The sequence below is a fragment of the Eleutherodactylus coqui genome, chromosome 1 (assembly GCF_035609145.1).
Source record: "Eleutherodactylus coqui strain aEleCoq1 chromosome 1, aEleCoq1.hap1, whole genome shotgun sequence".
NCBI classification, from domain to species: domain Eukaryota; kingdom Metazoa; phylum Chordata; class Amphibia; order Anura; family Eleutherodactylidae; genus Eleutherodactylus; species Eleutherodactylus coqui.
The window spans coordinates 40,560,723-40,573,554 of NC_089837.1; the positions used below are offsets into that span (position 1 = coordinate 40,560,723).

At 44.3% G+C, this 12,832-nt stretch overlaps 2 protein-coding genes across 3 annotated transcripts in view; both read right to left on the minus strand.

Annotated features, from left to right (window-relative positions):
- LOC136615891 (gastrula zinc finger protein XlCGF57.1-like) overlaps nucleotides 1-12,832 on the minus strand; it is a 112,535-nt gene that overhangs the window by 33,898 nt on the left and 65,805 nt on the right. The gene's annotated exons all lie outside the window — the stretch shown is intronic.
- The window catches only part of LOC136608187 (zinc finger protein OZF-like), an 83,685-nt gene that overhangs the window by 5,762 nt on the left and 65,091 nt on the right, over nucleotides 1-12,832 (minus strand). Inside the window, exons 2-4 of one of the 2 annotated variants that reach the window (XM_066589091.1) lie at nucleotides 5,256-5,408; nucleotides 4,102-4,281; nucleotides 3,895-4,018 (exon numbers count right to left, since the gene is read on the minus strand). In XM_066589091.1, coding sequence (XP_066445188.1) covers nucleotides 3,895-4,018; nucleotides 4,102-4,281; nucleotides 5,256-5,363 — 412 coding nt within the window. In that variant the 5' untranslated portion in view covers nucleotides 5,364-5,408. The remainder of the gene's footprint in view (nucleotides 1-3,894; nucleotides 4,019-4,101; nucleotides 4,282-5,255; nucleotides 5,409-12,832) is intronic. The other variant, XM_066589092.1, reaches the window with a different exon arrangement.

Here is a 12,832-nt window from a genome sequence, read left to right on the forward strand (position 1 = left end):
TAAACCTGCTGACCCTGACCTCCCAAGAGACATCATCTTACAGCTCCACTACTCGGAGATGAGAGATCAAATTGCCGCTTGCGACTTATCCATTCTTCTGGGTGTACCACCCTCAATCCAGCTGTTCACAGACATTGCTCCCTCCACCCTTGCAAAAAGAAGAACCCTGAGACCCATCACCTCAGCACTACAACAGGTAAACATTAAATACAGGTGGAATTTCCTTTTTGCATTATTTGTCCGCATCAATCAAAGATCCTTCTACATTGAATCCCTGGAAAAAAGAAAACATATGTTGGAGAAGGAAATGATCCACTATGACCCTGTGAGCAACCCGCCTCCTAGACCTCAACAGCCAACCTGAATCTTGACAACTGTCGGAAGACCATGTCGAAATGAGCCAGCTCTAGTACTACGTAACCAGAACCTCTGAAACAAGATATGTATGAATAGATTCTGATTGAATAATTAAGATGGTAAGCTCCCACCATACTGCCAGAATAGTCTTAATAATTTTGCATAATGTTAAAGGGTTTAATTCCCCACTCAAAAGGAAAAAGACTTTCATTCAGTACCTTACATACAAGCCAGATATCATCTGTCTCCAGGAGAAACACTTATCCACCTCGTCGGCCCCTAAATACCTTCACCCCCAATACACACGGGTATACTCATCAGTAGCCCCAAAGAAACATCAGGGTGTATCCATCATCCTACACTCTCACTCACTCTCTCAATAAATAAAACAGAGATAGACCCACATGGCAGATTCATCATATTACAAGGTACCCTTTTTGGGCCATGAGGTAGCTTTTGTAAACTATTATGCCCCTGTTGACAGATCCTAAAAATTAATCTCCGTGGTTACTAAAAAGCTTAAATTGCTGCACAAAGTTTCTATCTATTGGATGGGCAATTTCAATATGGTACTTTCCCCTGCTCTGGATCGCTCCTCTTCCATTCTAGACAAATTGAGTGCATCACAGAGGTCAACACTGGCCTCCATCCTGCGGGAGTTGTCTCTGGCTGACATGTGGAGGGAGTCAAATAGTTTAAAGTGAAGTTATACCTTTTTTTCGGCCACACACAAATCCTATTCACGCTTCGACTGGAGACTTGCCTCCATCCACCTTCTACCACCACTTGCACAAGTGGTGCACATCCCATGTGCGTGAGCAGACCAAGACATGGTCATGTCCCATTTCCTGAATCAAAGTACCCCATTTTTTCCCCCGGAGATGGAGGCTCAACAAATCCTTGCTAAAGCACCCCATATGTCTTGCAAAAGTAACAGAATAACTTACGTCATATTTTGCAACAAACAATAATGCAACCTGCAACCTGTTTGGATTTGTCTGGCCCATAAGGCCTTCATGAGGAACCAAATTTCTCAAATTGCTTCCCATAAAAAGAGAGAAAAAAAAAACCTCAGACCCAACTTTCATTGGAGAGACGTCACGCCTTGTTAGAACTGGCCAACCGACAAGGACCTAGTATATCACTAATAAAAGACATTAAGGAAACCAAACTAAAACTTAACCTCCTATACACTTTCTTGGCAGAAAAAGCCCTTCTTTGCATCCAAGCGACCCATTTCAGATTGGCCAATAAACCCGACAAGATTTTAGCAGAGAGATTAAGGGCGAAAGAAAGAATCAACACAGTACATTCCATCAGATCCGAAAATGGCTCTTTAACCTCGAACCCAGATAAAATTGACCAAAATTCTACAATTTCTACAGCGCTTTATGTACATACAAACCTCAAAAAAGTCCATCTACCACGTCAGATATCCTGAAACCTGTCTCTGTCCCGAAATCCCTCTACTACAAAACATTTACCACATTCTTATCCCATCCATTGACACTCTTTTACAATGGTATACTATCCAAAAGAGGAACCCCCGAGGAATCTGTAAGTGCCCACATAACAGTCATTCCCAAACTGAATAAAGAGCCTATCTCTCCTAAAAATAATCGCCCAATCTCTTTGCTAAATCTAGACTATAAAATCCTCACAAGTATATTGACCGCCCAACTTAATTGCTTGTTTCACTCGCTGATCCATAGAGATCAAGTCGGCTTTATTCCAGCCCGTCAAGCCCCAGACACTGTGAGAAAAATACTCAATGTCATTCACACCTCACATCTGCAAAAAAACGCACTTGTAGTCCTAGTTTTGGATATTGAAAAAGCTTTTGACAGTCTCTCCTGGGACTTTGCGGTTCTAGAGAAAGTTCGTATCCAGGGAGCTTATGTCAAGGCCCTACAGACTCTATATTCTACTCCTTCTGCAAAGTTGAAAATTCCATAAGAGGTACAATACCCATACAAAGAGGTACAAGACAAGGATGCTCCCTGTTCTCAGCCCTCTTTGCCCTGGCAATAGAACCCACAGCCTGTATTATTAGACGTAACACTAACATTTCAGGCACTGAAATAGGGAAACAAAATTACAAAGTTAGCTTATTCGCAGAGGACATTCTCCTCACCCTTACTAAGCGCCTCACATCACTCCCAAACCTAATGGCTACACTAGATGCCTTTGCGGATACGTCGGGCCTAGTAGTAAATATTGATAAAACAGAAGCTGTTTTTCATAACCTACTCTCACTCATGCAAAAACTAATAAAGCTTAATTTCGGTTTTCAGGCACCCCCTCATTACATTACCTATTTAGGTATCAAACTCTCCCTCTCCTTAGGGTCACTATACAAACGGAATTACCCTCCACTATTTAGCACAATCAAAGCTGAAATGAAAAAATTGGACCAATCCACCCTCTCCTGGGTAGGACGTATAAATGTCATCAAAGGGACAGTACTACTGCGCCTCCTCCTCTACCTTTTAAGATGTCTCCCCATCAATATTCCCACCACCGACCTAAAGAAAATGCAACAGGAAATCTTTATATGGAAGATTAAGAGACCTCGCATCAAACAAAAAATTATGCACTTCCATAAAAGGGTCAGAGGCCTATCTGTCCCCAATCTGCAAAAATATTTCTTGGCAGCCCAACTGTCACAAATCCCCCCCCCCCCCCCATGTCGGCTGGCCTAAGGGCTCCTCTATGGGTAGAAATAGAAGCATTTCTTATAGCCTCAAACCACCTCAAAACCATTTTTTGGGATGCAAATGTAAAGACTTCAGCCATCCAACACCTAACAACACCATTTTTCTCATCTGGAGGAGATACAGATTCAAGTTCTCGCTGATGTCTAATCTTCCCCCTCTACTACCAGTTATCCCCAATCAAGCCTTTGTATTAAGTTCCCAAGAAAACAGCCTCCTATGGTGGTGATATAGAGGCCTAACTTGACTCTACCATTACATGCCACATTGCCAACTCCTTACACAACAACTCATAGATAAATACTCCATCTCAGGCTAGTACTGTTACAAATATATAGCTTCATCCAAACCCTAACAAACAACAACACCCCAGCTGCAAAACCCATTGGCTTTGAGAGACTTTGTATATGGTCCCCCCTTCAGCCTGGTGTGCTATCTTCCCTGTATACCAATATGAATCAGCCGGCACTGTGTAGTAAGCTCCCTTTTCATGCTATGGTCTCCACAAATTGTGGTAAACTTAAAAAATAAAAATGGATATCAAGTCCTACACATACCACACTAGTATTTCCTGCTGTCACATCTTTGGCATCCATCAGCTGATGGAGCAATATGGATATGTTTGACATCTATAGCAAAGATAAGTGTCTAAATTAATATGAAAGAGCCTAAATTGTGAGATCCTAAAATTAAATGTCATACTGCTCACATGGAAATGTGTTACATAAGATTGTATCCAGCCTCAAGAGAGTATTGGGCAACAAGACACTCAAAAAAATAAATATAGCGTTATATGTACTGTATCTTGTATTTCTCTTCCTACCTTGTGAGCTGCAAGGCTGGTGGTTCTCCATCATAACATCCTTGTACAGATCTTTGTGTCCTTCTAAATACTCCCACTCCTCCATGGAGAAATAGACAGTGACATCCTGACACCTTATAGGAACCTGACAACACAATGATACCGTCATTACCCAGACTCCTCTAGTGCTGTTACTGTATAATTACCCAGCATTCCCAGCAGTGTCACCTCTCCAGTCAGCAGCTCAGTGATCTTGTTGGCGAGTTCTAGGATCTTCTGCTCATGTATCGGTAAGTGAGGAGGAGCCTCTGTGATGGGGCTCTGGCTTTTGCTCCATCCTCCTGTCTCATGGAGATGGCTGTTGGAAGTTGTACAGTCACCCAAGGTCTTCTTCACTATTGTGTAATCCTGTGGATGGAGAGAGACATGTAGAGAACTGAACCAAGTATTCCTGCCTCAGTTAAAAGCGATAGATTATGATCCCCCTGTATAGAGGTCTGGTGAGACCACATCTGGAATACTATGTTCAGTTCTGGAGACCTCACCTACAGAATAGAACAAGTCCAAAGATGGACTATGAAAATTGTGAAAAAGCTCATAAAAATCGATCAGGAAAGACGTAAAAGATCTTAAGGCTCTTTTTTTTCAGAGCCTCCAGTGCTGACCGCAGGACTTTTTCATTCAATAAAAAATGTTGAGCTGGTAGAGCAACCAGATGAGATTAGAAGACCCAATTGAAGAGAAATATGTTCAGAAAGGAATAATTAACCCTTTCCAATCCAATTTTCCTGCCACATGCCCCAGCTCTTATTTATTTGGGTTGGGAAAGTGCGTTGCGATTCCTTGGAATCACTCAACAGAAACACATAAAAATGAACTGTCGTGATGATTTTATTAGCAATAAATTTATTAATCAATAAATAAGAGTTAATATATGTGTGTGTATATTACACTATGCAGAAGAGAACTCTGATTTCAAAGCTCTCTTCATAGTGTTGGAAACATATGCAGGAAAATATCAATGTCGGTCGAGGTCTTCCGTCTATATAGATGTGACAAAAATCCAAATCTCCAGGTCAAACTCAGTCCATGTGATCCTGCTGGTTCCTGGCTGCCCTTTCCTTCCCCCACAACAAGCTTACTTACCATTCTCATTGCTCCTACAACATTACTATTAGCTCATTGGTTCCCACCATACAGAACTGACCATATTGGTGGCCGATCTTCACATTCTCTGCTGCTCAGTTCTTTAGTTCTCCCTCACTTGGAAGGTCTGGAAGCCGTTATACAGGACACTGGATTGTTCCTATTACTTTCTAGAATGGATTTTCTTTTCTCTTAATCCGACTTGTTACATAATGCGAAAATATAGAAAGGCTTACCTCTCCGGTGAGCAGGTAGATGATCTCTAAGGAGATGTTTAATATTCTTTTGCTAACGTCATGCCCACTCTTGCTCACACTTGATAGCTCATTCAGGGAAAGGACCATTTTGGATGAGAAAATTGGGTTGCCTGGAGGAGTCTAGTACTGCACCTTTAAAAAAGAAAAAAAAAAAAAAAAGAAAGGCTCTAAATCCTACTAGAAACCTCATAATGTGTGACATACAGACCCTCACTTATTGATGACTGATAGAATCAGGTTCTCAGGTTCTTCACTATATGGATTCTAGGGATTTGCCATAAATATCTAGGTTGCTGCCCAAGCTGTTTCCATAACTCCCATAGATGTGAATAGAGAGCTGTACATGTGTGGCCGCCTCTTCATTCATTGTCCTCTTGGATGTAGCTGCTGCGGACCCCTGGCTGCACATATAGTGGGTGCGTGTCAGAGGCCAAACCCACATTACCATTTATGGCATATTCTGAGGATATTTAGTATATCAAGAAACTCAGCACTCCTATCTTAGGCCCTCAGTACACGGGGTGGAAATTCCGCCCGTGAAAGCTGCCATAGGATTGCGTTTGAAAACGCAATCCTAAGCAGACGGCCGCGATTTGTCTGCGTGAAATCACACGCGGAAAACAAATCGCGGCATGTTCTATTTCTGTGCGGGTTTCACACAGAATTAATTAAAGATAATGAGAAAAACTACAAAAAAATGATTCCCAAACCTTAAGTCTGAAAATAACAACAAAAATGAGAACTATAGCAACTCGCACCCCCCAAACAACACAGCGCGACTTTTAACAAAAAAAAGGATACAAAAGAGCAGCAGTTTATATAAGATGTGGGTTGCCCCAGCCACAGGGAGGTTTCCAACAAGCCTGGAGAGGCACACCTCAGGCCTCCAGGTGAGACTCCATCAATATGAGAATGTTTCTCGAATAATCTTGCAGGACACTGCAGTCCCAGAACATATGCATAATGGTCCAGTCAGCCGTCAAGCATCGTGGGCACGTCGCTGAGGGAAGCAAACCCATAACGTGCAGTCTGGAAGGAGTGTAATATATCCGATGCAAGAACTTGACCTAAATAAGTCTGTCCCTAGCGCTAATCACAGGGGGGGCCAGAACCCACCAGTATGTCCCCATCCTCCCCCGACAACAGAACCGGAATATCATTGACCCACTTCAGGGTGACCCTCCCCTTCATCAGGGCCAGATGCTATACTAGCTGGGCATAGAAACTAGACAGCGGCTTCACGAGGTAACACATGTGTGCCAGACCCTCCAAATCGAGACAGGGACAGTGGTATGGACAGACCTCAAAAACCGAGCCCCAATCACATGTTTTAGCTGGTAATATCTAAAGTACGAATGTTCAGGCAAGTTATGGCCTATCTGCAGTTTTAGGACTGTGACTATGTCAGACAGGACATTCACCCCATGAAGTCTTGAGAATGCAGACTCAGTAAAGCATCGCAGGTGTGGATTGTTCCAGAAGGGAGTATGCGGGGGACCACGTAACTTTCTCTACAGGCACCAGCTAAAAGGCCCTGTGCAACACCTTTAGTGTTAGCAGGAGAGAGGGTAGGGGGACAGTAGAAGAGAAGGGGCCTCACTTCAACAACGTTCTCAGACTCTGATCAGGACAGACCACCCTATGCTTCAGGCCCACCACCGGGTTGTAATCTGACGAGGACAGCCACTACCCAGCATACACCAATTGACTGGCCAAATAGTGGTAGTAATGGGGTAAGGCTAGACCTCCCCAGTTCACCAGGAGGCACAGAGTCTCTAGTTTAATCCTGCGGGATGAACCTCTCCACAGGATGCGTAGTACAATCCCACGGAGTGTGGAAAAAAAGCCATTTGGAACAAGGATAAGGGAGTTATACATACAGAATCTTCGGCAACAGTTTCATTTTAATCAAATTAATTCTGTCTACTAGGCTAAGTGGGAGAGAGGCCCAGCGTGCCATCAGTCCCTCTGCCCAGTCCAGAAGGGGGGTTAAATTAAAGTCACCAAAGACAGAGACTTCCGCCGACACCCTTATACCCAGAGTCAAAGGCTTTTGCCTTATCTATAAACACCAGGGTGCGCTTCCCACAGTTAGTGTTCATACATCAAAAAGTCACCTCGATTCAGATCTATACTTGATCAGCATGTATAATTTCTCTGAGGACCGAGTCCATGCGCATCGCCAGTATTTTTGCAATAATCTTAACGTCCTTGTTGTGGAGTGAAATTGGCCGGTAGGAGCCACAGTCCACAGGATCTTTTCTAGCTTTAGGGATCGTAACAATTAGGGCCTTGTGCATGATACCTGGCAAGACTCCATCTCGCAGGATATCTTTTTCTTTTTACACCATTCCCCAGGAAGCCCATCCACACCCGGGGATTTCCTATTAGGGAGCGACTTGATGGCATCCATTATTTCCCTTTATGACACCATCCAGATAGGCGATCCTGAAAAGAGCGTAGGAAAGAGAATGTCATCAAGAGAGCTTGTGAGTTGTTCATCAGAGCAGCTAAGTTTAGAGGTGTATAGATTTCTATAAAATTGGGCAAACGTTTGGTTGACTAGTTGTGGGTCATCTATCCGAGCGCCCGAGGCGTCTTGCACCACTGTAATAGGTGTCAGCAACTAGTCCTCTCTGGCCATGTAGGCCATTCTTATCCCTGTGGTTAAGAACTTGATGTCGGGAGTAAAGAAGTCTCTTTTTGGTGTATTCAGTTAATAGTAGTTTATATTCCCGTTGTAAGTTATTTATGTCTAGGTATGCTTCCGGGGAGGGATTCGTTATGTGCCTGGCCTCTACAGCAACAAGACGGAACTCCAAGTCAAGCTGGGTGGCCCGCGGGGATCTTCTGTACTCAGCTATGGCTGACGGGAAGGTCCTTCTAGTGAAAGCAATTAGCTCTGAGGGGGTTAACCCCTCGTTAACCCCCCAGTACATTCCCATCTCTTGCTCAGCGTATTCCTGCACCTCTCCCTGCGCTAGCCATAGGGGACTATGTCTCCACAAAGGGGGACTACCCTCCACTCCGAGGTCAAAGACCAATTGGAGTGGGGAATGATCTGATATGCCTCTGTGCAGATAGGATACATCACACACCATGGGGAGACACTCCAGGGAGCCAAAGCATAAATCAATGTGGGAAAAGGTGTTATATGTTAAAGAGTGACAACAGTAGGTGGTGTCATACGGGTGTCACAGGCGCCATATTTCCTCCAGCAAGTAAGATTGAGCCCATACAGGTAGCCGGGGCAATCCTGAGGAGGCTGGAGTAAAGCGGCCCCGCACTGAAACCAAAATAAGGTTAAAGTCCCTTGCAAATGTTGCTTTGGCAGGCTCAAGCAAAACCACCTGTGCCATCACTTCATGGATTACTTTCATATCAGTAGGGGGTGGCAAATAAATATTAGCTAACATGGGAAGCCGCCCCTGAAAGGTGCCTTGAAGGATCAAAAAACGTCCCCCGGTGTCAATATGGGTCTGTCGGAAAGTAAACTGGGCTTAGTCACCTGCTCTCTGTTGACATCTAGTAGTGATGTGGTCCCGCTGGCATTGCTACGCCAAGAATATGCCTCAGCAGCTATACATTAAGTATTAAACCACCTGTGGATCCCCCTGCGGTATATTATAAGTGCAAGCCTGCAGATATCTCCTACTGTATCCCTCCGGTGAGATGGCACCCACTAAGCAAGCTAAACTTGTGAACAAGTTTAATACGCCCGGCCTAGCGACCCAATAGACTCCCGATCTAATGAACCCTTCAGCCCACAAGGCACATCCTCTAAGAAGACCGCGTCGGTTTCACCTCCTGTACACGGTCCAACCATTGCTGACATTCTCAAAGCAATCATGGATTCCCGCTCTGCTCCCACAGAAAAAATTGACTCCCTACAGTCGGACTTTAGCCTACTGAAGCAGACGTCCAAAAGCTGCAGGAATGCACGACCGAGATTGAGACCCATGTCTCCAACCTTGAGGACACCACTACAGCGCTCTCGGATCGGATGCAAACACTTTGCTCCAGCTTTGCAGTGCAGCAAAGAAAGATAGATGATATAGAGAATCGGCTGCGTTGCTGTAACCTCAGATTTACAGGACTGCCAGAGGGAGCAGAGGGCAAAAATCCTTGCGAGTTCTTGGAATCAGTTCTCAAGCAGGCATACAGGAGTATGTGGAGGTCTGTGCAGGTTGCGAAGCAGGAAGTCTGCAGGTGTTCTCACACTCTGCCCCACAGCTTTCAATTTTAACAGGCAAGTGATGAGCAGCGCAGAGGGGGGGAGGGAGGCAGCTTCACCCTTATATGTTGGGGCACTGACACAGTGTATCTCTGATTTTCCTCCCTTTCCCCCTCAGCAGCTGTGGAGGCTCAGTGCAGAGAGCCTCAGGATCTGCAGCAAGTATTACATGTGCAGGCTCACTGCTAGCTGCCAGGCAGACACACAGGATGGCTCCTCCACTTCCTGCCTGGGTCACTTGGGACCTTTATGCCAGGTACTGCCAGGCTTGAGCTCTCACTGTCCCCTCTGCTCTCTTGGGCTTCCCCCCTGCTGGGCCCCTACAGTCCCCTCTAACTGGGATCAGGGGCGCCCGTGTCCCAGCATCACTGCCTCCTCATCTTGATTCAGGAGCTGTGTCCAAGTATGTGATCCTGCTGCACTGGCTTTGGATTGTTCTTGGATTATACTGGCTCTGGGTTGTTGCTCGAGTGGATGCTTCCAAAATTGAGGTCCTGGCTTCTTCTCTCTCAGTAGGCCCGCAAGGCTGTGATGTAGATAAGTAGCTGGAGAGGTAAACTCCCTCTCTGCTGCCCAGCTGCTGGTCCACAGGTGGTCCACAGAGGTGGAATTCTGGGAAACAGGCAAATATCTGTTTTGTTTTTTTACTTTTTCCGGCTATGTCAGAGGAGCTGTTCTCCCTGTGGTAGATGGCTGAGAGGTTCGCCATTTTGTCTGTATTTTCTGTATTTTTAATCAGCTGTGAAGATGCTATATTGTGTCTCTAATCTAATCCTCTGGGGGAAGGGAACATCCGCCCCCCCCACCTCCACAAGATTAGAAGGAGCAGTGCTTTGTGTCCATAAACTGGTTCTAACCAGCAGAGAACTTATCTAGGAATGCCTTTGTGTAAAAGGGACAGGAAATGGCTGGAGAGAAAACAGGAAGTATTTCTTTTGGACAACAAGTCAAGAATGAATAGAGCATGCTCAAAGGAAGCTCCTTCCGGGTGAATGATCTCACAGCTACCTCACAAATACCTCCTTCGGAGAATGACCTATCAGCACACAAAATAATGTAACTGTATCCTAAATTACCTAACTTCCTGATTTGAAACTTTATATAAACTTTTACCCGCCTAAATAAAGACGGACTCTTTTGGGCCACATGATGTAAGACGTGTCGTCTTTGAAAGGCTCTCCAGGCCTGTACATTATTTCTATCTAATATGGCACCCACAGTATATCGAATAGCGAAAATTGCGCTAACACTCCCCGTGACCGCTCTCCTTGTTAGCTTAGCCACGCCCAACAGAGGCTTTTTTTCTTAATCAAAAACAGTGCGATGAATGACCTCTTCTAACTGTTCTTCGGTCAAGTCCTTTGGGGATTTTCCCACAAGATTCTTAGTTTTTATTTCTAGTTCATCCTGTTTTAGGTCTATTGAAGTGAGGACTGGGGAAAATAAATCACAGAGAGAATTAGCAGCCAAGAATCTTGTTTTCAGGTCTGCAATGGTAAAATCCAAAGGAGGAAAAATGACAGATGATTGGAAGTCCTTTTCTTCTAGTTTTTGAACTTCAATTTCATTCTCAGGGCCAGTGGTTCATCTTCTTTGAACATCAAAGCAAGGTGTCATCTTGATTGCTTCAGCAGCAAGTTTTACCTCAAGAGTAATTGTTTCCCACGAATCTCTTAACTGCTGCATTTTGTCAGCAGTTAAGAGATTCGTAGGAAACAATTACAAGTGCGAATGATAAAAGATTTGAGATCTTTTATCATTCGCACTTCAGCATTGAGGGATATTCCCTTGTTTTGTATGACATTTTTATGGTCAATACTTGATAGCACTTTATGCCAAAATGAAGTCATGAAAAGACATTTGCAAGACTCAATATACCTTCTCAAAAGATAGAATTTCGTGCTGAGGGAGTCAAAGTAGTGATTGGGTTTTTGAAGATGGATATCCAAGACTTTGAGCACTGCTGGGTGTTTGACTATAGGTCACACGGCTAGAATTCTTTCACTCCATCAGGCCTCGGAGAGACTTAGCAGAGATAAATAGATATGTTTTAATATTTCCAAATGAGCAGGACTATGCGAGAAGAGACAGTAAAAAATGTTGATGTTCCCAAAAAATGTCATCACTTCATGACTAGATTTAGCAGCATTAAATCTTGTTTGAACTCCACTTATGTCTCCTTGCATATTTGAGCTGTTGTCATACCATTGGAAGAGGCAGTCAACAAGAGGTACATTGAGTGTTTCTCTTGTGGAAAGTATTTCCTGAGTTATTGTCTCAGCAGTTTTACCAGTAAAATTCATGAATTTAATAAACCTCTCATAAACTTCTTCATTCTATAGGACATAATGGAGTATAAGAACATTTTGTTCTTGGTGTGAGATATCTGGTGTAGCATCAAAAATTAGTCAAAAAATAGCCTCTTCTCATTGTTGTAAGATGGTTTCAAGGAGTTTCTCACCCCATAGGGCAATGACCTCATTTTTAAAATACCAGGAGAAATAATTAACTTAACAATGTATATCTTTTTTCTCTAATTCCTGTTTTAGGAACTTTAGCTAAGTGTTTATGAGTTACTTCGTCATACTATCCAATCAGTTCCAAATTCCCCCCAAAATTTACCATTGTGAACATTCTTGATTTCTGTATTTTTCCCTTGAAAAGCTAAACCTCTAGAAGCTAAAAACCTAGATCTCACCCACAACCCCTGTCCCCACCTACTTGCCTCCACTCCTGGCTTACCCCAGGCGGGCAACTGGGCGGCGGTCCCTACTCTCACTAGGGACCAAAAGAGGGACGCTGGCGTACCTGCATAGAAAGGGTACAATACCGACAGAAAGGGTAGATTTAAATAACCAAAACGTACAATACTAAGCAGAACTAAGGCAGATAGAAAAACCTGGCAGATAATAGCAAAGTATAGCAGACAAGATGACAAGCAGGAGACCAACAGAGGCAGACTAGCTAGCCCACTGAGGGAAACCAATAACTGGCAGCGATTGCCAGTCTCTGCCCGACCTTTAAATAAAAGCCTCCGCCCAGGGGCGGAGAGAGGGAGACAGCCAACTCCCAACAGAACATAATAAAAGGGAGTTTGTGCACAACAGCTGCACTCACAAGTGTGCGCGCGCCACCATCACTACGCCACCCAGGCACCTGCGCCCCCGGCAGCCGGACCACAAGCCGGGGGTAAACGCCCCAACCTTGGGACCCTGCACCACGCCACCCCGGGAGGACCAGCAACTGCCGCATGGTAACAGGATTATTTCTAAAATAGCTTGGCATATTTCTGCATCACACTATAGCTCAGATTTCTCATATC